This window comes from Hylobates moloch, unplaced genomic scaffold (assembly GCF_009828535.3).
Source record: "Hylobates moloch isolate HMO894 unplaced genomic scaffold, HMol_V3 SCAFFOLD_5, whole genome shotgun sequence".
In the NCBI taxonomy this organism is placed as follows: domain Eukaryota; kingdom Metazoa; phylum Chordata; class Mammalia; order Primates; family Hylobatidae; genus Hylobates; species Hylobates moloch.
The window spans coordinates 46449391-46476365 of record NW_026652280.1 but is presented as its reverse complement, the minus strand read 5'-3'; the positions used below and the strand labels follow the sequence as shown (position 1 = coordinate 46476365).

General features: G+C 35.1%; 1 protein-coding gene across 6 annotated transcripts in view; it reads right to left on the bottom strand.

Moving 5' to 3' along the window:
- CCDC178 (coiled-coil domain containing 178) overlaps window positions 1-26975 on the bottom strand; it is a 506076-nt gene that overhangs the window by 222392 nt on the left and 256709 nt on the right. Inside the window, exon 21 of one of the 6 annotated variants that reach the window (XM_058438511.1) lies at window positions 25227-25341. The exons of the other annotated variants lie outside the window; for them this stretch is intronic. Coding sequence (XP_058294494.1) covers window positions 25227-25341 — 115 coding nt within the window. The remainder of the gene's footprint in view (window positions 1-25226; window positions 25342-26975) is intronic. 6 annotated transcript variants of the gene reach the window in all.

Genomic DNA, 26975 nt, shown 5'->3' with positions numbered 1-26975 from the left:
GCCAAGATCGCGCCACTGCACTCCAGCCTGGGTGACAGAGCGAGACTCCATCTCAAAAAAAAAAAAAAAAAAATACAAGAATTAGAAACAAGCAAACATCATATATTTATACAGTAAATGTTCTTCAATAAAATAATTATACTTTTGAAGAGTGATGCCATAAGGATAGGCTAATTTAAAATATAAGTAAACAGAGAAAAATGGAAAATAATATATCCAGTATTATACAAAATTTGTAAATAACATATATATATGGTATGCATATATAAAAGTTACATGGAAAGATGATTTCCTTGTTCTCTTTTTGTCTACTTTTTAGATTATCAGCAATGATTTTGTATCACTATATATAATGGGAAAAGACATAATATTGGTTTACTATTCAACTTAAAAGATTTTAAAAATTTTGTGTCTTTATGAAACTATAATTTCATAGAAAAACCTTAAAATATAATGGAAATGAGTTCAGTTTCTGGTAATGACATAGTAGCTTCTTGTAGATTGAAATTATAATCTGTGCACACAATATGAAAACAAAATATATGAAGGCACTGGAGAGTGACCAAAAGGCAGAAACTGGAGGAGGTTCTTAAAAGAAGGAGACCCCAGGGAGAGAGATTCCTGTTGACTCAGCTTTTTCTTGGGAGACACTTAGCAGTCAGAACACAAATCAACAGACTTCAGAGAAAAATAAGAGTGTCTGGAGTCGGTATAATGTTCAAAAATATCACAAACTGTGACTCATAGACAAGACAAAATTTAGTCAGTGAACATTGACTCCAAGATGATCTGGGGTAATGAAATTTCAGAGAAGGACTTTAAAGCAGCTGTTATAAATACAGTCAAGGAATTAAGAAAGAGATGGAAATAATGAGTGAAAAAATAAGAAATTTTAGTAGATAGAGAACAACAATATAAATATGGAATTAAAGATATAATCATGTATATGTATAATAAAACACATAAATAATGCAAATGAAGTAAATACTTCAATTAAGAGTTTTACTAATTACAAAATCGACTGCATGTCACCTATATGAGATGAACTTTATGTATAAAGATACAGAGAGACAAAGTAAAAGGATGCAAGGTACACCACATACCATGCAGATGTCAGTGTAAAGAATTCAGTGTGTTTCTAAAATATCAGACAAAACATGCATTAAGACATGGAATATTATCAGTGATAAAGGTCATTTTATAAAGGGTCGATTGGTTAAAAAGATACAACAATCATAAATATGTATAAATATCTAACAAAGCTTCAATATACATGAAGCAAAAGCTGACAGAACTAAACAAATCTATAATCATAGTGGGAGATTTCAACACCTCTCGTCCAGTAATTGATAGAATGCCAAAAAAACATTAAGTTTATAGAAGTTGTAGAAAAGAACAATTATCTTAACATAATTGAGATTATAGATTTTGTGTCTAACAACTGCAGAATATACATCCTTTTCAAATGCAAAAGAACTTCACCTAAATAGACAATAAATTATAATATAAGCTCCAGTAAATTACAAAAATGAATTTGTACAATGTATGTTCTCTGACCGACATAGACTTCATTATAAACCAATGACACTAAGATATCTAGAAAATCCTTAAATATTTGTGAATTAAAGAACACATTTCTAAATATCTCATGGGTTAAAAAAATAAATTGCATGGGAAATTTGAACATTTAGGTTAGAATGAAAATAAAAAGATAAAAATATTAAAATATGTATGATATACCTAAAGCTATGCTTAGATAATACCTTATAACATATTTGCTTTTATTAGGATAAACAAGGTTTAAAATCAGTTATCTAAATTTTTACTTTAAGAAGCTAGACAAAGAAACTTAACCGAAAGTAAGTAGAATGAGGAAAATCAGAGTAGGAATCAATCAAATTAAAAACAGAGAGTAATCATGAAAATCTCAGGTGCATTACTTTCTGGTGGTCTAATTTAAAATGGAAAAAAAAGAGAAAAAGATCAGTTACAAATATCTAGTTTTTAAAATTAATTATCTTGAATATTAGGCATCTCAGGCAATTTTTTGTCAAACACTTCTTGGGACCTACTTGATGGTTGACTTCTCTTATACGAGCTTAAAGAGAGGATGATCTGTATTGTGGAAGAAAAGTAGAGAAGGAGACAGGACATAGCTAATGTTTGCATTAGGGCCAGAAACACATACTAGCAGACCCAGACATGGAAATGATGCAGAAACATGAAGTCCTACATTACTGGGGGTATTTCATGGTGGTTAAATGACTGAAAAAGTTGATGATTCATACTAAATTGTATATACAAAATGAATGTTATCAGGGGCTACCCCTATTGAAAATGAGGAAGGTTAACTTAAAAATGGTCAGAATATTTCAAGAAAAATCTTTAGTAAAAAAAAAAAAAAAAAGCAGGTTACTGTAGTTACCTTTGAGGATACAGAGCATGTTGACAGATGTCTGGCCAGCTAGAAAACGATTTTTTTTTTTTTTTTTTTTTTTTTGAGACGGAGTCTCGCACTGTCGTCCAGGGTGGAGTGCAATGGCGTGATCTCGGCTCACTGCAACCTCCACCTCCTAAGTTCAAGTGATTCTCCTGCCTCAGCCACCCGAGTACCTGGGATTACAGGCACCTGCCACCACGCCCAGCTAATTTTTTGTATTTTTAGTGGAGTTGAGATTTCACAGTGTTGGCCAGGCTGGTCTCAAACTCCCGACCTTGTGATCTGCCTGCCTCTGCCTCCCAAAGTGCTGGGATTACAGGTGTGAGCCACAGCACCCTGCTGAAAACGTTTTCTTCTAAACAATCTGAAATATATGTGGAAATATCACCCATAAAGGAAAAAAAAAAACTCCCAGGTAGCAAAAATAATAGGCATTGTAAAAGGAAAGAAGTATTTCTCACTAACCTGTTTGTGACTTTAATTCTGCGTCACACTTCTGGGCTGTTCCAAAGCAAACTTACAGCCAATTCTTTCTTAACAAGAGCTCTTATTTTCTCCATTTCTCCTATAATTTTTGCTTCCTAACCCTCCCTCTCAAAAAAAAAAAAGACAGAAAATAAAAGCAAAAGAAGAAGTAGTGAATTGTTTCAGATGCTGTAATTAAAATACAAAGATTTTGGCAAGAGCTGGAGTTGTGCGGAGAGGGATGGAAAAGATTTCCGCTACAAGAGTTTCTGATCTTGCTAACAGATGTATGTACCAGAGACAGAAATAAGCTAAACAAGGTTTCCAGTTTCCCTGCTCCTATAGCAATGCCTGGTATTCAGTTGGCAAAAAAATTAGCCTTGGCTCATAAAATCTAATTCCAGGAAATATTGTTACCATTTTATCTCTACATTTATCTTAGAAAGGAGGAAGATGGGTTAAAACTTTGTGTCCAACATACAATGGATTCAGAACAGTCTACATATAATTTTTTAAGTGGGTTCAATAAATCAATATGATGGCTAAGTACTTTCTTTGGTTTTAAACATGTCTAGAAATGCTCCTTTCATTATTCCCAATTTTCTGATAACTGGATGAATAAAAAAAAGTTTCAAAGAGTACCAGAATACAGTAGCATTTCTTTCCTCTCAGATACATTTTTAATATCTGTGATTGATCTTCCAAATTAAACCTAGAAATACTTCTGCCTTTGACTTTCCAGTCATACACATTGAAATGTGATTTACTTCCTCTTAATTTCCTAGATAGAAGCAATTACATTGCTTGCATTTAGGACTATTTTAAGTAAAGTGCTGATAAAACCAGTTAAGTCTTCCCAGACCTAAGCAGTTATTAGGTTCTATGCTTTCTGTAACCCGTCTTTTAAATGAACTAACATGGTTTTGTTCTCATGAAATAGTTTGGAATGATATTAATACAGACCAAAATGTTAGAAAATATTAAATGTATTTTAAGTCACTTTTAATATTATAAAACATCAGCACAATTTTTCTCTTTTATAAAAAACAATCTAACAGTAATGTGGTTTTTAAAAAATACACAGACATAGTATTTTACCTCCTTGCTGTTGACTTTAACACAAAACCTTTCTGGGACCAGTATAACATTCCTATCCTTGAGTCATTACTTTGACTTTCAGTAGCATCCTATATTGATTTTAAGATCTCGCTTATGGCTTTTTAGGCATTTCATGGTTTAAATATTCTATACCTTTCAGATTGATTACTTCTATATTATCTGTCACTTTTTTATTGTCAGAGCAGGGGCCGCTTTCTGCTCTGTTGTCACAAATGGATTCCCATGAGGCTAACACTTTTCATGCATCTTGCCAACAGAAATTGCTACTCTTTGAAGTAAGTAATTTGGAGCCTCTTACAGCTTTTTAAAACATAGGTGTAACTTTTTTTTTCCACTGGATTTGGAATGCTCACTTATCTGAGGGTTTGTTCTTAGACTAACTGGAATGATTCTGGAGAAACTTTTGTAAACACTAGATACATGAGCTTCTTGATAGTAGTGTTTATTTTATCTACTTCCCTTTCCTAAAAGTGTGTCAAACAAGCATTTTCTGGAATGCAACAGCTGTTTAAATTGCTTTCTTATCACTGATCTCAAGACTTTCCTAATATTATTTGTGTGCCTTCCCTAAAGGGGATGACTATTTCTTCAAGATGTAGTCTGATTTGCCAAAGTTCTCAGTGATCTAATTGGTATATCTTCCTTTTTCCCTAAGAAAGCTATGAAAATACTTGTAGCCCCAGAATTTCCACAGAAAATGTCTACCTTCAATCTACAGTTAGTACAAAAATCATTGTTAATCATAAATTTGATATCTGTACTTTATTTCCATAGAATTACCTAAGGATTAAAATTTAACATTCACGTACTCTAAAATATCAGTTTAAAATGCATTGCAATTTTGCAATTGAAAAAAGAACTAAAATTTTTATAAACAATAAGCATTATAATTTAAAAAAGGAAAATTTTAGACCAATTTATATTTTAGTGCCAAATACTGTCATAATTCCTATAAGTTAAATATCATTACTATAAACATTCACAGAATTGCAGAATGTGGTATCTGAAGGGCCTTTCAAGATCATCTAATCCAAATTGTTTATTTCAAAGACAATGATTTGTTTAAGGTTAAATATTTAGTGAAGGGAGTAGCAATTACAATGTTATTTTTTGTATGTTATGAGAAGCCAATTTTCTCTACACTGAAGTGTCTGCCTCAGAATTTTTTCCAAGTTATTGCCAGAGTGAAGATAATAAATTGGAAGAAAAATTTAAAATAAAACTTGTATTTATGGAATCCCCAGGCTTACCTCCCATTTTAAAGGTACTTTAGTTATTAAAAATACATCATTTGAATGCAGTACGTTTATGGGCTGACAATTTGACAGTATTTACTCTTATAATTGGATGAGGACAGCCTCATTGTCATATAAAAATTTATAATACTATGCATAATAGAAGAAACTCACTTTTTCATAAGAAAAATGTTCTTATGTATAAACAACAGATTCTGCAATATGGAATAATAGAGGACATTTGATTAATTTATGATGGGTCACAGTTATACATTTTTGGGCCATTTTCTGGTATACGTAATTAAGGGCAAAAGTGTAAAAACTGATTGTGACAATAAATTATTTTCCAGATGTTTGCATTTGTGGAAGATCATGTCATCTAATTCTTCTTTCTAGAAAATTAATGGGAGGAAAAAAATGTAAAATCTTTATGAAAGTGGCCTAGCGCCATTTTGTTGAACATTATGGTATGATTTTGCTGATGCAGCTGTAACAACTACCACAAACTAAGTGGCTCCAATCAATACAAATGTATTCTCTTACAGTTCCGAAGATTAGAAGTCAGGAAGAAATCTTGTGGGGCTAAAATCAAGAGGTTAGCAGAGCTAGTTCCTTCTGAAGGCTCCGGGAAAAGAATTTGCTTTCTTGGCTAGTGGCCCCAAATCACGTCTCACTTTCCATTATCATGTCACCTTTTTCCTTCTGTTGTCAAATCTCTCTGCCTCTCTCTTATAAGGACATTTGTGATTACATTTTGGTCCTGCCTAAATAAATCCGGGTAATCCCCTTATTTCAAAATCCTTAATTTAATCACATCTTTAGAGTCCTTTTTTTCCAAGTAAGATTACATTCACAGGTTCTGGTTCTGGTGATTAGGATGTAGATATCTTAGGGGACCATTATTTAGTCTACCAGAATTAATACTAATTTTAAGACATATGTTTGTTCTCATTTAAATAGTATCTATCTGGAGGTAGAAATAAACAGGTTTTTAAATACTTCAATTTTCTTTTTGGGTAGTTATCTAACTCTAACCTATACAGAAAACTTCTAACAGGACAGATGACCCCTTGGTTTAGTAACAATAGCATTCCTATCATCAGAGTAAGAAAGTGGTTATATTACAAAAACTGCCTTTAATTATCTCTTTTCAAAGATGTAAGGATTTAGAGTTCCTTTAAGGAAGAAGACAAAGCCCAAAGAAATAATTCAAGAGAGGAAAGCGTTGGAATATGGCCCTCAGGAAAGCTACTTACCTCCATGTTTCTGTACAAGCGAGTTTCTGCTTCAATGACTCAAGATAGCTGGGAGGGAAACATCCATTCCAAAGATCTAATTCTGGCATATAACTTATATGAAATTAAAATTTATTATTCGTCTTCTACCACAGTCTTGGTAAATGAAAGGTATTGAATTATATTTTCTTGAATTGAAATAAACACTTGAATGTGTGTTCACAGATGTCCTTTTAATTTACTTGACATATATGTCTTTTTAGCCATCTTTTTGGTAAATAATCTGTGTGATTCAATTTAAAATGCCTATACTGCAAACCACTACAAGTATTATTTATTTTATCTTATAATTTTATATTCAAGTATTCACATGACTCTCAATCCTGCCTTAGATAAGTAGAATTTTCAAAGTGTAAACACTTGGTCAATATTCTCTGATGTTCTCCTTTAGTCATAGGACAGGTCAATAGCAAAGGTATTTCTCTCAATACTCTGTCCATCAAGAAAGCAAGGTGCTTTGGTTCTGGACTCGGGTTTGTTTCCTAGTTAAAGGTCAACATCATTGCTCACAGAACAAAATCCTTATTTACTACCATTCCTGGATCTGGTTCCAGTCAAAGAAGCATCTTGGTTTCAAGTGTTTCTGTTTTATAGGAGTCTGAGTCTTCAGCCACTATTCATGGTCTCGGAGACTTGAATGATATTTTCCAAGCTTTGGCGAGTAACCATACTACTTCCTCCTCACATACCTTATGCTTTCTAAATACCCATTCACTTGACTCTTCATTACATTTTCCAAAAAATTACCCAGATTAATTCTACCCTTTCTAGATTGCCAAATGCCAAAGAGGAAAGAGAATGGCAACAATGTCCTCAAAATATGTAACTTTGGAAAATCTATTTTATTTCCCACATAAGTAAACAAATTCTCAAAATAACATTTCTAAAACTAAAAAATAGATCAACTGTTCTAGCCTTGAACATATGATTTGAAAGAGCAGGATTTTAACCTCAAGCTACTGAGAGGTATAAAAGAATAGAGAGCAACAAGAAGAATGGAATTCCAGGAAAAAAGAATAGTGGAGTTAAATTATCTATAGACCTTGGAAAATCAAAGGTCTGCTTAGGAAATGCTTCAGAACACTGAAAGCCTATTTTTAAAGGTATGCAAAGCATTTTATCCATTTCCTGTGCCCAATTTCCACTTCATATTTCCGAGGCTATCACATGAACACCAAGACTAATGAAAACTACATGTGTGGAGTAGAGAAAATGGGTGACACATTCTATCAGGATTTAGTTCTACACAATATATGAAAAGGCCATTATCTGTCCCATAACTGTCCAACTTTTTCTTACAAGGCTTACAATCTCTCCTTTACTGACAGCCTTCCTATTCATATTTTATAGATATATATTGGATTCTCATCAGGCTTGTTTGCAATTTGAAGTGCCTCAAAAATTTCCTATGGGCAAGGGTTGGCAGGAATCCTCTCTTGATCTTATTTAAAGAACAGAGGTTTAGAATTCTCCTAAATGGATAGAATTATCCTATCCATTCACAATTACCTTCAGGTTTTCTGGAGACTTACTATAAATAAGAATTTGTTTCCAGCTTCATCCATGTCCCTACAAAGGACATGAACTCATCATTTTTTATGGCTGCATAGTATTCCATGGTGTATGTGTGCCACATTTTCTTAATCCAGTCTATCATTGTTGGACATTTGGATTGGTTCCAAATCTTTGTTATTGTGAATATTGCCACAATAAACATACGTGTGCATGTGTCTTTATAGCAGCATGATTTATAATCCTTTGGGTATATATCCAGTAATGGGATTGCTGGGTCAAATGGTATTTCTAGTTCTAGATCCCTGAGGAATCGCCACACTGACTTCCACAATGGTTGAATTAGTTTACAGTCCCACCAACAGTGTAAAAGCTGGAAACCATCATTCTCAGCAAGCTATCGCAAGGACAAAAAACCAAACACCGCATGTTCTCACTCATAGGTGGGAATTGAACAATGAGAACACATGGACACAGGAAGGGGAACATCACACACCGGGGCCTATTGTGGGGTGGGGGGAGGGGGGAGGGGGGAGGGATAGCATTAGGAGATATACCTAATGTTAAATGACGAGTTAATGGGTGCAGCACACCAACATGGCACATGTATACATATGTAACTAACGTGCACGTTGTGCATATGTATCCTAAAACTTAAAGTATAATTAAAAAAATAATTTGTTAAACCTCATTTGTAATAACTATCAATCTGAACTACAAATCTAGCTGAAATATTCTCAACATAATTTTATGTTTTTCTTACTTTTTTAAACGATTATTTTAGGTTCAGGGTTACATGTACAGGTTTGTTATATAGGTAAACTCATGTCACGGGGGTTTGTTGTACACATTTCATCATCAGGTACTAAGCCTAGTACTTATTAGTTATTTTTTCTGATCCTCTCCCTTCTCCAAACATCCACCTTCAAGCAGGCCCTAATGTCTGTTGTTCCTCTTTTTGTGTCCATGAGTTATCACCATTTAGCTCTCATTTATAAGTGAGAACACAAGGTATTTAGTTTTCTGTTCCTGCGTTAGTTTGCCAAGGATGATGGCCTCCAGCTCTGTCCATGTTCCCGCAAAAGACATGACGCCATTCTGCTTTATGGATGCATAGTATTCCATGCTGTATATGTACCATATTTTATTTATCTAATGTATCACTGATGGGTATGCAGGTTGATTGCATGTTTTTTTCTATTGTGAATAGTGCTGCAATGAATGTTCGTGTGCATGTGTCTTTAGGGTAGACAGATTTATATTCCTTTGGATATAAACTCAGTAATGGGATTGGTAGGTCAAACGGTAGTTCTGTTTTTAGCTCTTTGAGGAATTGCCATACTGCTTTCCACAGGCTGAACTAATTTACACTGCCACCAGCGGTGTATAAACGTTCCCTTTTCTCCACAACCTCGCCAGTATCTGTTATTTTTTGACTTTTTAATAATAGCCATTCTGACTGGTATGAGATGGTATCTCACTGTTGTTTTTGATTTGCATTTCTCCAATGATCAGTGATACTGAGTGTTTTTTTCATATGCTTGTTGGCCACATGCATATCTTCTTTTGAAAAGAACATAATTTTAAATAAAACCTTTTCAATGTTAAATTTTCAGAAGTCAAGTTAAAACATGTAAACATATAGTCTGCCAACACTCAATGACTGAGCCAGGGTACATGTGATTTGTACATATAGTCCCAATTCTACAACACAAGTCTCATTTAAATAGATGCTTTTTACTATTTCTAAAGCAACAATGATAATAACATAGAAAATAGAGAACCATGGCCCTAGTATAAATGATGGAATCAGAATTCATTTTTCTTATAAAATTATTATCTATATACTTATCAACTATTACTAAAAAGTCAATTACCTGATAAAAAGGAGAAGAATCAACTGCTTTAGATAAGATTTCATATGCAATAAATCAATTCTGCTCTTCAGTACCCCCTTTTTCTAAGAACTTTGACTTTACTAAATTGCTATAGCTATTCTATAATAAAATAATTTGCATTTGACATGAAAATAATATTTACTAGTCATGAAACTTTGGCAGCCAAAACTAATCACATCAATTAAAAGGTACTAAACAAGCAAAATAATTCTTTGGTGTCAGAATGTTGTTTCAGTAAGTTTTAGTTAAGTCTTATACTATTTAAAAGAGTGTTACTGTGCAGCAGTAATTTTTTCAACCATATTGCATAAAACTAATTGCATCTGTGGAAAGTTAAATGTGAAAATATATTTGAAATAATATAGTAACTTTATAACAGAACATGTATAACTGCAATTCAATCCATGGCTGATATTTGCCACACCCTGCTTCCACTGGTTTATAGAAATATCTGTGAACTAAACTGAGTATCCTACATAAGTAAAATTTGCTTACATTAATCATTCTCAAACATTTTTGTTCTCAGGATCCGTTTACATTCCTTTTTCTTTTTTTTTTTTCTTGAGACAGAGTTTCGCTCTTGTTGCCCAGGCTGGAGTGCAATGGTGAGATCTCGGCTCACCGCAACCTCCACCTCCCAGGTTCAAACAATTCTCCTGCCTCAGCCAGCTGGGATTACAGGTGCGTGCCACCATGCCAGGCTAATATGTATTTTTAGTAGAGACGGAGTTTCTCCATGTTGGTCAGGCTGGTCTCAAACTTCCAACCTTAGGTGATCCGACCTCAAGTGATCTTCCCACCTCGGCCTCCCAAAGTGCTGGGATAACAGGTATGAGCCACTGCACCCTAACCAGGATCCATTAGCATTCTTAAAAATGATTAAGAAACGCAAAAGGCTTTTGATTGTATAGGTTATATCTACTGATATTTGCCATTTTGGAAATGAAAACTGAGAAATTAGAAAATATGTATTAATTCATTAAAAATAGCAATAATAAATATTTTTTGTGCAAAATAACTATCTTCCCTAGCAAAAAAAAAAAATGGTGGTAAGAAGGGCACTGTTTAACATTTTTCAGATTTAATATCTGGGTTAATTAAAAGAGAGATGGATTCTCTTATCTGCTTCTAAATTGGGTATATTGCCATTTGTTATTTTGGTTATAGTATTTGGAGAAAATCCAGCCTCAGATATGTAGCTGGAAATGGGAGGATATTTTCAGATAATTGTGGATATTTTTCTTTGATACTACACCCCAACTCAGCAAGTGGTGGTTTCTCAAATATTATTTACAGTTTGGACTCAGAAGTCATATCAATAAACTTTTCATACCTTGTTGAATTAAAATCCACTGATAATATCATGCATTGGTTATTTTGGTGTATTAGTTTGTGGAGTTATGCAGGTCTTCCAAATACTGATAAATGCATTATGTCATATAAAAATCCCATTTGTTAATATCATGCTTATCTTTTTAGAAAAGTCTGTGCATTTTGGAAGGACATCAAGCTCTCAATAGCACATACAATACTTTTGATACACTTGTGGGTTGAATCTGCAGATGTGAAAGTTTCTTTATCCAAGACAATGCAAAAATAATATGAATTAAAACAAAAACAAAAACAAAAAAACAGCCGAGTGCAGTGCACATGCCTGTAGTCTGAGCTGCCCCAGAGTCTGAGGTGGGCAAATTGCTTGGGCCCAGGAGTCCAGCCTGGACAACAGAGCATTACCCTATCTCTAAACAACAAACCCAATCTAGTATAACAACAATTTACACAGTATTTACATTGTATTAGGTATTAGAAGTAATCTAGAGATTATTTAAGGATTCAGGAGGATGTGTGTAGACTACATGCAAATACTATGCCATTGTATGTTGGGAACTTGCATCCTCAGGTTTTGGTATCTGCAGGGGTCCTAGAACTAATCCCCCATGGACACTGAAGGATGACTGAATAAGTTCTACAAAATTCTAATTTTCATTTGAAAGCTCAAATGTTTTATGGACAATAACTATTATAACTTGTTTTATTTGAAGTGACAGGCCCATTTTGCTCATTTTCAAGTAAATGTATGTCAAATGGTTTAGTCTGAATAATCACAGTTTGCCTGTCAATTGTTCTTTTAAGTAAAAATGATGTTTTATTCAAAAAAAAAACCTGGTTCAATTCACAGCTCCAAATTTCACACGAGTGCTTTTCCTAGAGACAGCTTACTTTGATGTGCAGCAGAACTGTTTTAAATGTACTTCACATTTCATCACAAAGAATATGTACTAAATAAAGTGTTGAGATTTAATGCAATTAATATCAATTTTATTTTACTTTTAATGGAAAAAATGCAATTATTTTTGCACCAACCTAATATTTACTACAACAACTAAACTCTTAATTACAGTTCACCATACAAGTGCCTGGCTTTGAGAAACACAGTGAGTACTGTTGGCACCACTGCCTTGGTTTATACTAAGGTATCAGCAGTTGTATCCACCATTGTTTTTACACTATGAGCACAAATGTCAACAGAGTGAAAAAGACAGATTTCTTACTAATATTTGAAAATAGTTTATAGGTCCTTCCTCTCCCCCTCTTTCTCCTGGAAAGGGTCTTATGGATCCCCAAGGGCTTATAGATCACACTTTAGGAACTGTTGGTCCAGACAACACTGAACAAATAAAGAAAACACTTGCTAACAAGTTAAAAATAGTTTTCAAATCTTAAAAAATTCAGTATTTTCTGAATATGTTTATATACAATAAAACCATTATTAAAAATAACTGTTTCCCTTTGTCACAAAATATTTTATTGCTTATTGAGGTTCTGGCCAAATGAATGATGTAGAATCTTAGAGAAAAGGAAAAAATCTCCCCAAGGCACTAGGTTCCAACTCTGATCCCAACTGGATGACCTAGAGCTTAGAGCCCTTAAACTCGTTTTTCAGGGAATAGTTTCCCTACTAGGTGTCTATAAGGAAAGAGTTGTGGTGCTATTGGTGAAGGACAAGATTCAGTAACATTAACACCTAAAGGAGATAATACAAATCCAAATCAAATAGACATTCATTTTCACCTCTCTGTCCCCATCATCTTTCTATCAGTAATACCTATTTACTTTTCATGACTATGGAAGCCAAATTAAACTAGGACATGTGTTCCATACTATGCTGGCCTGTAGCTGACTTTTACATAAAAATTCATACTGGTCTGATTTGATTTTCTAACTTTTAGGTTCAGAGGTACATGTGCAGGTTTGCTAAATAGGTAAATTGCATGTCTCAGGGATTGATGAAGAGATTATTTTGTTACTCAGGTAATAAGCATAGTACCTGATAAGTAATTTTTTGATCCTCACCCTCCTGCCTCCCCCCCACCCTCAAGTAGGCCTTGATGTCTGTTGTTCCTTTCTTTGTGTCCATATGTACTCAGTGTTTAGCTCCCACTTATAAATGAAAGCATGCAGTATTTGGTTTTCTGTTCCTGTGTTAGTTTGCTTAGGATAATGGCCTCCAACTCCATTCATGTTGCTGCAAAGGAAGTGATCTCATTATTTTTTAATGGCTGCATAGTATTCCATGGTGAATATGTATCACATTTTCTTTATTCAGTCTGCCATTGATGGACATTTAGGTTGATTGCATCTCTTTACTATTGTTAATAGTGCTGCAATGAACATATGCATGCATGTGTCTTTGTGGTAGAGTGATTTATGTATACTCAATAATGGAATTGCTGGGTTAAATGGTAATTCTATTTTAAGTTAAGAAATTGCCAAACTGCTTTCCACAATGGCTGAACTAATTTACAGTCAGACCAGCCGTGCATAAGTGTTCCCTTTTCTCCACAACCTCACCAGCATCTGTTATTTTTCAATGTTTTTTTTTTTTTTTTTTTTTGAGACGGAGTCTCGCTCTGTCGCCCAGGCTGGAGTGCAGTGGCACGATCTCGGCTCACTGCAAGCTCCGCCTCCCGGGTTCACGCCATTCTCCTGCCTCAGCCTCTCCGAGTAGCTGGGACTACAGGCGCCCGCCACCACGCCCGGCTAATTTTTTGTATTTTTACTAGAGACGGGGTTTCACCGTGGTCTCGATCTCCTGACCTCGTGATCCGCCCGCCTCGGCCTCCCAAAGTGCTGGGATTACAAGCGTGAGCCACCGCGCCCGGCCTCAATGTTTTAATAACAGCCATTCTGACCAGTATGAGACAGTATTTCATTGTGGTTTTGATTTACATTTCTCTAATGACTAGTGATGTTGTGCATCTTTTTCATATGCTTGTTGGCCACATGAATGTCTTCTTTTGAAAAGTGCCTGTTTGGCTGGACACAGTGGCTCACACCTGTAATCCTAGCACTTTGGGAGGTCGAGGCAGGTGGATCACTTGAGGTCAGGAGTTCAAAACCAGCCTGGCCAACATGGTGAAACCCTGTCTCTACTAAAAATACAAAAAAATTACCTGGGCGTGGTGGCACGCACCTGTAATCACAGCTACTTGAGAGGCTGAGAGAGGAGAATTGCATAACCCCAGGAGGTGGAGGTTGCAGCAAGCTAAGATTGTGCCACTGCACTCCAGCCTGGGTGAGAGAGTGAGACTCTGTCTCTAAATAAATAAATAAATAATAAGTGTCTGTTCATGTACTTTGCCAACATTTAATGGGTATTTTTTTCTTGTAAATTTATTTAAGTTCCTTATATATTTTGGATATTAGACCTTTGTTGGATGTATAGTTTGCAAATATTTTCTCCAGTTCTATAGGTTGTCTGTTTACTCTGTGGATAGTTTCTTTTGTGCAGAATATCTTTAGTTTAATGAAGTCCCATTTGTCAATATTTGTTTTTGTTGTGATTGCTTGTGGCATCTTTGTTATGACATCTTTGCCAGGTCCTATGTCCAGCACGGTATTTCCTAGGTTATCTTCCAGGGTTTTTGTAGTTTTTGGTTTTAGATTTAAGTCTTTAATCCATCTTGAGTTAATTTTTGTATATGGTGTAAGGAAGGGGTCCAGTTTTAGTCTTCTGTATATGGCTAGCCAGTTGTCCCAGCACCATTTGTTGAATAGAGAGTCGTTTTCCTATTGCTTGTTTTTGTCTATTTTGTCGAAGATCAGATGGCTGTAGGTGTGCAGCATCATTTCTGGGCTCTCTATTCTGTTCCATTGGTTTATGTGTCTGTTTTTGTAGCAGTAGAGAAAATACTTGCAAACAAGTTAAAAAATACTTTTTCAAATCTAAAAAAATCAGTCCTTTGTTAATTTGTTTATACAAAATGAAATAAAACTGTTATTAAAAATAAGTTTTTAAAATCCAAAAACATGAAGTTAAAGTAAGCAGTTTGTTATAAAACTAAGAGCATTTGAAATATGAGTTAGGAATACAACTATATTGAGAATGTACAGTTTTGTGTTTAACCTGGATTTACTTAGTAATATGTCCTAACGGTGTAAATGATTAGAATGCAGAGCTCTATTATTATTTACAAATAATTACTCTTAGTTTGTAAAATATTTTGAGCTGACAGAACTTAATTGGACCCAAAATAGTTTCATAATTGCAGAAAATAAAATAAGCCCAATTAAAAAGTTTTGCTTACAATTCAGTTATTCAAATATTTAAGTAGTGTTTATCAAATTTCTCATCCTACATCCAGTTATGGTTTTTGACAGCTATTGTTCAGTGTATTTAGAGTACATGATTATCTCACATTACAAGGGTAAATTTTTTTTTTTTTAACATCTGGATAGACAGGCAGTGGCCATTGCCCAATAGGTTGAAGCATTTCAATTGTCACTGAATCAAAGCAGACCATTTGGCTACATATCTAAAACTGCAGGTAAGTTAAGGAAATTTACAAAAAGAATACACTCTTTTTAGTTATTCAAGTTTCTTTCTCTATCAGGCATTAAAACCTAAGTAAAATGTGCATTCAAATCACATCTGTTTCAGTTTCTCAAAAGTGCAATTTCAGCTAATTTAACAATTCATTCCTCTTAGGGATACATTTTACCGGGAGATTTAAACTAGTGAAATCAGCCTGAGTAAATCATGCAGTTAACTGATTTTTGATAATAGAAAAATTTGGCTGGTTGGAAATGCTTAAACACTGTGTAAGTACAGAATGTGGTGGGTCACCAGAAAAAAATTCTGCTTCTATAACCAGGAGGCAAAGGCTCAAGTTTCATGTCACTAACTTCAAGTGCCATTCTCTAAAAATCTATTCTTGGTCTATTACCCCAAAACAAAAAATTAGAAAGTTGACAGAAATAATAAATTCAGGGTTACACTAAAGTATAATACAGAGAGGTGGTTGAATATCACCAGCTTTTATATTCCTCTGTCAGATGCCAACTCTTTACTTAAAATTCTTATAAAAATTTTTGTTTGAAAGGCTAGATACCAGTGTGCTGTTTTCTGTCTATATATGTCAGATTTTAAGCTTTAGAATAGCGAAAATGCTCTGTGCTTGTAGTATAGGAACATATAATGGCTTGATTATATTAGAAAACAACAAGCCAGTATTATCATTTTCAATTCAATTATTGAATGTGACTTGGTTTCTTTGGGTGGTCACTTTAGGTGCCACCTCTACGTATCATTGCACAAAGACAATATGCATCATCAGCTTACATAGCAAGCAAGACCTTCCTCAGTTTCCTCAATCTCTGCTGCCACATATACCAGCTGATCTCTCTTCCTCAAAACCAATACCAGCCATGAAATTCATTAAGTTTGAAGATGTCATGTTTTGTGGTATATCCCAGGCATTTGTGTGTGTGTGTGTGTGTGTGTGTGTGTGTGTGTGTGTGTGTATGTGTTGTGTGTGTGAAATGGCTCCTTCACTTTGTAGAAGGGTAAGGAAAGCCATGTAATGTTTCTTCAGGAAAACGTCCTTCTCTAGCTACTCTTGTAATCTAAGCAAGAAGTATATGGTTTCAGGGAGTTTAAGGCTCTGTGTAACCCACAGCCTCTGTGTTAAGTTCCTGTTTATAAATTATTGGAATAGACTAACAAGAAAGACCGTTAAATCTATAAGCATAAATGTTTCTGTTTTCTTGTTCTGATTTGAGGGGCATATTTCTTTTGAAGTTCTTTTGGATTCTTAACCAAAACAGCTTATTAAAACTAAATAACTTATTATTTAGAACTTGTTAAAAGAACTTATTAAAATGAAATAATCACAAAATGAAGTAATTACTCTGGAAAGTGCAATTTAAAATAGGCAACTACAGTTTTGAAATATTTGGGTATTATATATATAGCATAAATATAATGATATCAGATGTGGGGTAAATCCTATCACTGTATACATATTGTGTAAAGTATTGGTTAATAGAAAAATAATGACTTTAATAAATAATTACATGTTAAAATTACAAATAGTTTAAGTGATATAAATATAAATTGATGGAAATAAATAAAATAGCCATATTGTTACAAAATTAATATCAATTTTATGTCACATATAAAAACTACTTAACTAGCTCAAGTTTTTCTATCATAAAAGCAGAGGATTTTTTTTATTTCTTGGCTTGATAAGAGAACAAATTAAATGGATGTTTTCAGTTTATTAATAATCCATTGTGTTATTCTGGCCATTCTTATAACAACTTTATTCATCTTATAGTAGCACATTATTTTCTAGAAAAAAATACTGTTTCTGCTTTATGTTATGGTTTCTCTATGTATTACTTATCCATGCTATAGGTTACCTGGAGAAAGACTCCTTTATCACTCATTTCTGGATTACAGTATTTTGCATATAGAGAATCTGTTTTTGTTTTTTTCTCTTTCCTACTCCATCCTGAGACAGGATTCAAATTTATTTGCAAACAAATACAACTTAAAAAATACATTTAAACCAGCTGAGGAAAAATAAAAGAGCAATAGATAAGCATGGGCCATAAAATAGACCTATCTACTTCCTGAAAGCAAATAACAAGTATAAGCCTACATATCCTAGCAGACACTATTAAAAGGGAAACCCAGTCAATTCAGTGCCCCTGAGATCAAACAAACAGAACCTGCAGAATAAATCCTATTCACTCTTCCTGACACTTACACCTGACAAAAATTTCTGGTCCTAAAGTGGGTATTGTGAATTTAATGGACAACATCCTCTTTATAGTGAACACAACAATGAGCTTCATCGGAGCCATTTCTTATAGTGACCCTCAAGGTAGTAATTCTATAGAGAAGAGATAATACATGATCAGAAACAGCTTTCTGCTGGTCTGATTTAATTCAAGAAGAGATTTTATATTACCTAAAAGAATGGATTACTGAATTGCAGTTTTGACCAAAGAGATTGTAGCTATAGAGAGTTTGCGTTTTTGACAATTCCTGCAATTGCCTGTGCTGTCAATTATAGAGGAACCAAACACCTCAGCACCTAGCTGTGCTGTGGTAACAGTTGACATGCTGTTGGAGCAAATGTGTAGAGGAACAGTGTGCCTCTGCATAGAGAGGAGCTGAGGAAATACTCCTAAAGTGGCTCAACATTTCTTTAGTTTCCTGTGTTCCCAATGCCAAGGTTAGTGGCTGGCAATGAATTGAATTTGCTATACTTGCGAAACTTTGGTTTTACTTTTGATATTCAAACGACCTCTATTTACTCATGCCAAAATTCTGTTTTTTTTTTTTTTTGAGACGGGATCTTGCTCTGTCACCCAGGCCGGAGTGCAGTGGCACGAACTCGGCTTACTGCAACCTCCACCTCCCAGGTTCAAGCAATTCTCCTGCCTCAGCCTCCTGAGTAGCTGGGATTACAGGCACAAACCGCCATGCCTGGCTAATTTTTGTATTTTAGTAGAGGCGAGGTTTCACCATGTTGACCAGGCTGGTCTTGAACTCCTGACCTCAGGTGATCCACCTGCCTCAGCCTCCCAAAATGCTGGGAGTACAGGCGTGAGCCACCACGCCCAGCCAATTCTTTTTAAAACAAAAGACCATTTTAAAATACAATTAATACCACTTGATATCCTTTTTCTAAATATACCTGTCCTTGACTTCAGAGCTGTTTATATTTTATGTAGGTAGTTGACAAAAATCTCCTGTCCCTGGAAAATGTATAATTCAGATAGCTTTAAAATACACTCATTATATATTTAGAGTTAAATGAATATAAATATATATAAAATGAATTTTGAAATGTAAAATATATAATATGCAAATTAAACAAAAAATATAAAGATAGTTTGAATCAAAGCTGTAATGATCATGAAAAATTTATGTTTATACATTTATAATTATATAGTTTTCAAATATGTTAGGCATGCTATTTCCTAACCACTAAAACCTTACTAGGGATATTCTACTATGAACAAATCTCATGGCCTTACCACTCTAGGAACATCTCATATAATCCTGGTGCTTTTAGATAGTATTTTATTTTTATTATGCTCAGCTTCATTCAACTGTATTTTGTTTATATTTTTGTTTTCTGGAAGATCTATGGCCTCTGGTGGGTGTTTTCAAAATTTGTTCTATATGGAAATCTATTTAACAAAACATGCTGCTTCCAAATTGTTCAAGTTTTTGCTGTTTTTAATGAAGGATGCATAATTCTTTCACTTATGAAGAAATGTACACATTTAGGTCTTTCTATCTTGTAAAAAATAATCTATGATTTTTAATAACTGATATATATCCTTCCTGTATCATAATTTTATACTTCTTCAGAGGATGTCAAATTAATCTTCTAATAATGGTCATTATGTACAGTTCTGCTTGATTGCACTGTTTAAAATAAAGTCCTTGCAATATTTTAGAATTGCATTTAGTTTTTGTTTTTTTTTTTTGAGACAGGGTCTTGCTCTGCTGACCAAGCTGCATTGCAGTGGCATGACCTTGGCTCACTGCAGCCTCTGCCTCCTGGGCTGAAGTAATCCTCCCACGTCAGCATCTTGAGTAGCTGGGACTACAGGTGCAGGCTACCATGCCTGGATAATTTTTGTATTTTTAGTACAAATGGGTTTTCACCATGTTGTCCAGGCCGGTTTCAAACTCAGGAGCTCAAGTGATCTGCTTGCCTCAGCCTCCCAAAGTGCTGGGATTACAAGCATGAGCCACTGTGCCTGGCTTGCATTCAGTTTTATAGAAACTTCTAATTACTTGCTGTTTTCCTTCTCCTACAAAGCATGTAGGATTTTTATGAGCAATGCTATTTTGACCTTCCTCAAAAGTTTCAAAACTACAGGTGCCACGGCTTTAAAGAGTCACTGGATAAAAAGAAAAGCTGCCATAAAAAAGAACAGATGTCCTCCCTTAGGGCTTTTACTATGCTTTTTTTCTTAAAGTTAGAGCAACTTCTAAAGTTAATGTTTCCTGCATAAGCATTCTCATCGTTACTATGTTTTCCCCAAGTCTGGTTCTGAATTTCATGAAAAGGGCAGAAATATTCCTTGCATCCATCTCCTAACGTATCTTTGCCTTCTCTAGCTAAAGCTTCTGCCATGTCTGTTCTTCCTTTGTCTTGCATTGATGAGAACACTTGGTACACAGAGTTCTCTCTTCAGTGTGTCCCGGTTTTGTTTGGAACTTTCTCCTCACATCATTTAGCATTTTTCCTGTATTCTCGAGTTTTACAGCCAAATCAAAAGACTAGAGTAAAAGTGATAATCCTTGAAAAGTGCTTATCATGGCTAAGTAAGGAGACTTAAAATTGGCTTTTACCAGAGAATAATATTAAGACATGGAGAAGCTGTGTTAGGCCATTCTTGCACTGCTATAAAGAAATACCGGAGACTGGGTAATTTATAAGAAAAGAGATGTAATTGGCTCATGGTTCTGCAGGCTGTACAGGAAGCACAGTGGCATCTGCTTCTGAGGAGACCTCAGGAAGCTTCCAATCATGGTGGAAGGCAAAGGGGGAGCAGGTACATCACACAGTGAGAATGGAGCAAGAGAGAGAGAGTCGGCGGGAGGTACTTTTAAACGACCAGATCTTGTAACAAATTACTCACTTTCGCAAAGACAGCACCAGGCCATAAGGGCTCTTCTCCTATAGCCCAAACACCTCCCATCAAGCCCCACCTCAGCTCTGGGGATTACATTTCAACATAAGATTTTGGTGGGGACAAATATCCAAACCATATCAGAAGTTAAATTAATTGTCCAAGATCCAACACATTCAAAGTTAAATAACAGAGACTTGAAATGAGTCCATTTGATTCCAGAGCATGGGCTCTTAAATGTTATATTTATATTATTTATAGAAGCTTCCCAAGGACTATGAATGAGAACAGAGGATGAGATTTGGAATAGTGAACAGAGAAAACTGAAGGAGGACACTGACCAAAGATAGGTCATCACATGAGACACTTCTGAAACCCCAGCACAGGAATCACCTGAGTATAAGACAAATCCTTTATTTTAAGAAGGAGGAGAGTAACTGTCAACGCCATTCCATTTTCATTTGGTTTCATAGTCTTGATTTTATCAAATTATATAAGAACAAATACTTTCTTTAAAAAAATCCTATCTTCTTCATTTTCCTATCTTTATTATATCCCAAACTACAGCAGTAACAGGAGTAACCTTATCTCTCCTTCTTTTTTCATTAACCAACAATTCCTGTTTCATATTAGTATTATTATTATTTTGAGACGGAGTCTTGCTCTTATCTCCCAGACTGGAATGCAGTGGCATGATCTCAGCTCACTGCAACCTCTGCCTCCCAGGTTCAAGCGATTCTCCTGCCTCAGCCTCCCAAGTAGCTGGGAGTACCGGTGACCGCTAACACCCGGCTAATTTTTTTTTTTTTTTGTATTTTTAGTTGAGATGGGGTTTCAGCATGTTGGCCAGGCTGGTTTCTAACTCCTGACCTCATGATCCGCCCGCCTCGGCCTCCCAAAGTACTAGGATTACAGGTGTAAGCCACCGCGCCTGGCCTCTGTTTTGTATTATTGTATCCTTCTTTGCTTACATATTGATGAGAATAGGAGCATTAACACAAAATCTGTCTTCAAATTCTTTTGTCCCAACCAATACTTTAAAGTCAACCTCCACCAGAATAATCCCTTATGTTTGCTTGAGCTTCTAGTTCTTCTTTTAACATTTTTTCTAGATAAAGTTATTATTGCAGTTTTGTGGGTTTTTTTTTCTTTAGATGGGCTCTTGCTATGTTGCCCAGGCTGGTCTCCAACTCCTGGGCTCAAGATATCCTCCCGCCTCAGCCTCCCAGTAGTTGGGACTACAGGTGTTCCCCTCTGTGCCCACCTCTCATTATTGCGGATTTTAATTCATATATCTCATCTGAAGCCCCCAAATAATGCCTACTTTCATCTGTTTTTGAACTTTGCAGAGACAGTGCTTTGCTGGTTTCTATCTGAAACACTAAGCAGAGGCCACTGCAATGCCTTGACGACCTACAGTGATTATTCTCTGGCCTTAAACCGCTGAAGTGAAGCTCCCACTTGGGCATGGAGCGTTTTGCTTTAGAGTTTCAAGACTTTAGAGTTTCAGGAAGAAGCTTAAAGCCTGTGACTCTGGCAGTGACACCCCTGTCTCTGCTGGTCTCTACCCAATATGCTGACATTATCCCTCTATTCTTTCTTTACTGTCATTGGAATAACAGTCTTTGCTTCTACAACTGCCTTCCATCCAAAAATGTCTTGCTTTTTCTGGAACCTCTGTTCTCTGATCAGTTCTCCACTTTTTCATACTCTTAATAGAACATTCCTACTGATTTTTTTTCTTTAACTGAAATCTATGTCTCCACCAGGACACCTATGTAGTTAAGGGAGAGGTAGGCAGGTGTGTTCTCTTGTCTTTTATTTCCCCTTCCACACCCACTCCTCCAGCTTCCTATGAATCACTTCCTTTAAAGATCATGCCATCCAGGTATAACACCTGATAACCCTTCATTTTACTTTACTTATTGTCACTCTCCTACTTTTGCTAAAGACTTCTTTACACCTTAAATAGTGAAATTATCTTTAATGATTTTAACATCCATGGAGTTGTCCAATCTGACCCTCTTAGAGTGCTTCAGCTTCCTTAAAGATTATATCTACAGCTCTATAACCCCCTGAACTCATTGGCACACCCATTTTTGCCACCCCAAAATGTCTCACTTCTGAAATTTTAAACCAATCATCCCATTTTGTAACTATAGTATTTTTCTCTTACCCTCATATTTTGTGATTTATTTGCTGGGCCCAGCAAGAGATTTACTCTCTATATTTCACTCAGTAAATAAGAACTTTAAGGTGAGAACCGTCTTAGCTTCTCCTGTCTCCATCCTCCACATTTTGGTTTTCACAGCCATTTTTCCCCCTCTTTCACTAGAAGACAAATATCTTCACTTACCTGCGTACAAGTTCTCTTATGCTTTTACTCTGTATTTTCCATTCACTAGCAAATTTGCTTTTCTTTTCCTTTCTATCCTCCTTAGATACCAACTCTATCATTTCAATTACTTACTCTGTCTTCAGTACACTTTTTGTTTCATATTTGTGTTTAGGTCCCAAGCAATCTACAAAATTCCAGCTCTGAATTTTTTAAAAAATAAGAGTTTTCCTTTAAATTTGAGCTGCTGACATGGGAGAAAATGACCTGCTGCTACTACTACACATTCAAGGTCTATAAGTGAATCTGCTTCCTCAATGCTTCGTCTATGTTTTCAGCCAGCCATATCTCACTTACACTTTTCAACAATAAACCTCTTCATTAAATCTCTGACTTTACAATATTTTCATTTTCTTATTTAAAGATTGAACTCACCTCATTTAAAAACCATCTTATTGAATGAACTCATGTCCTTTGCAGGTACATGGATAAAGCTGGAAGCCATCATTCTCAGCAAACTAACACAGGAACAGAAAAGCAAACACCGCATGTTCTCACTCATAAGTGGGAGTTGAAGAATAAGAACACATGGACACAGGGAGGGGAACATCACACACCAGGGGACTGTCGGGGGGTTGAGGGAAAGGGGAATGAGAGCATTAAGACAAATACCTAGTGCATGCGTGGCTTAACAGGTTGACACGTGCAGCAAACCACCATGGCACAGGTATGCATGTGTAACAAACCTGCACGTTCTGCACATGTATCCCAGAACTTTAAGTAAAATAAAATTAAAAAATAAAAATTAAAATTAAATTAAAAACCATCTTATTTGCCACCTTTCTTCTCTATCCTTTCTAACCAAGGCTAGTGCTTCTGCCAGGACTCTGTGTGTTCCAATTCCATTCTGCATCCTTGGGGAGTTGGCTTTGCGAAACATCTCCTTTGCTCGTGTAAAACACAGTAACATTTCTTCCTCTATTAGTTTTTTCTCCTCAGCAAATAAGCATGCTCAAGTGCCCCCACCTTAAAAAAGTCCCTTTATTCTATTTCTGTCGACTAATTTCCCTCTTTCTAACACAATCTATGCTTTTGAAAGAATAAGCTATAATGAATTTGTCTACCATCTCACTTTCTAGTTTCTTTTCAGCACATTGAAATATGGCTTCTTCCTCCACCACTCTGTCAAACTTCTTAACTATGATCTATTAATTATCTCTAGTATCTTTTACTTTTCTGCATTATTTGACATGTTTGACTACTCCTTTTCTGTAGAAACCATTTTTTTTACTTTGCCTGATGGTTGATTTTCTTCCTTTTTCCCCACAACTTTTCATATGATCTTCTGAATGTTCGTGCTCATGAAATTCTCATGTTCTCATGAAATATGAGTGCTCCGCAAATTCTTCTGTATCCTTAGCAACCTGCTCTCACTTCTCTCAGTGCACTTTTTCTTTGATACTGTAATAACACCATATGCAAATGCTTCCCAAAACTTCAATGCAATATTTGTCCCTAGGATCCAGAGATGTATTAACATCTTACATCTCTGCTTAGATGGGACAGACAACCCAACCCAGTCTTTTCAAAATTAAACTCATAATCCCCTCTCCGTCACAGGTGCTCTTCCTCTTAGTAAAAGGCATTTGTCACTTACCCCGTTTCATAAGCTAGAAACCTGAGACTTATCTTCAACTCCTCTGTCCCACCAGTTCCCACATCCAATTAGTGAATAAGGTTTCAGCAAGTCCCATTAATTTTCTTTCAAAATGTTCCTTTCTTCTCTTTATTTATCCCTATTCTCACTGCCTCTCTTGAAATATTTATTAAGGCTGGATTACTGTAAGAACCTCCCACCTGTATTCCTGTCTCCAAACACATTCCAATCACAATTCAGTCTTCACACTGCTGACAGTGTGACCCTCTTTATAAAGAGTCAGAATGGGTGTATCCATTAGCACCTTAAAACCTTGGACTCACTTCTCTTTCCTTGCAGGATAATGTTCAGATTTAGTTTCCAGTGCCATTTGCAGCTCCGTACACGAAGGTCCCCCACTACATGGCCATGCGGACTTTTACTTTTGGCTGACCTAGTCTATTCAGAGACAAACCATGTTTTCAATTGCACTGTTATCTTTGTCAATAAGTGCTATCCAAATTTCTATCATATACTGTTTCTACATGGGTAGCTCCTCCCTATTCTTAAAAATTTTAAATCAAAATTTAGATCAAAGTCATCTTACTGGTGAAACCCTCCACGGGCCCCTATTTTGATTTAGATGCTTCTTCTTAAATAGTTCAATGTACCCCACATTTATCACCCTGTACTTTTTTTTTTCTCATTCCATTTCTCTGTCTAGATTGTAAGCTCAATGCAGTCGGCACCATAGTGATAACAATTTTATATACAACTTTCAACAATATCTGGCCTGTGTTAGTCCTTCCAGAGCTGTTTAATGAATTTATTCCTTGATGGACTACTAAAGCACTCAGTAAAAAAAGAAAAAAAATATATATAAATATATATATTAAAACTATATATATAGTTTTAAGGAACATATAGTAGCATGGAAAATAATCTACTGCTAAGTGAAAAAATGTGTATAAAATTACAAGTTAATCATTACAGTTTTGTAAAAAATATAGATGTAGAGAGAAAAAGAACATAAAAATTTCTCCAAATATTGATGGTTGAATTATAGATCTGGGTTTATTGACAACTTTTCTCTTTTCAGAGTAATTTCAGTAAATAATTTTATTAACTAGTCTTAATTCAAATACTATTTTTAAAGCCCTGCTTTGTCTTCTTGTTGCATTATCTGTTTGATCAAATTTTACCTGTGTATCATTCTTCTTTGTCTTCTATTCTCTGCCATAACACAAAGGAAATATAACCCAAGCATAATTTTAAAAAGAAATAGCAAACTAATGTCTCTCTCTGTCATAACACAAAGGAAATATAATCCAAGTATAATTTTAAAAAGAAATAGCAAAATAGTGTCTCTTCTCCCAAAAGTTTTCAACACAGAGGTATAGAGCAATGTTTACCAATCAAATTGTTTATGCAAATAACTGCATCTAGATTGGCTTGTAACTAAGTGCAGTGGAAACTATCATTCACCTCTGATGAGCCAAGCAGATAGCATATGCAAATCTCAGAGCTGCATAATAGCTTTTTCTGGACCTCTAACTTCAGTTTCCTTTCAGAATATTAGTTTTAACACCACTAGTCTACAAACTTCATGGACATTAATGGGACAGATTTCTTTTTTTAAAAATTTTTTGGCTTGTTTTTTTCTGGCAGAAAGTTTTTCAGGATATAAATGATAAATATATTATGCTGCAAATATCTGTTTTTTATAACACCAAATTATGGGACTTAGACATTTGCTTGGAGGCTATTCAAATAGCTTTTATGCAAAGCACTTAAGAATATGACTTGAAAATAAATGTACATTAAATTTTTATTAAATGAGTCCATCATTTATTTTACCCTAAAACATCACATTTTCCTACTGAGTTTTGAAAATTGGCAAAATCTTAGGCATTACTTTCTTTTGCTGATTTGGTATTAGTGGTGTAGATATCAAAACTTGATTCCATATTGTACATAGGTACCTTATTTTTTCTATTTATGCATAACTAAGTCCTTCTTTATATCCATGTATCCTTAAAGAAAAGAAGAAATCTTCCCCCTAATGTTAATACTTTTTTATTAACTGGATTACC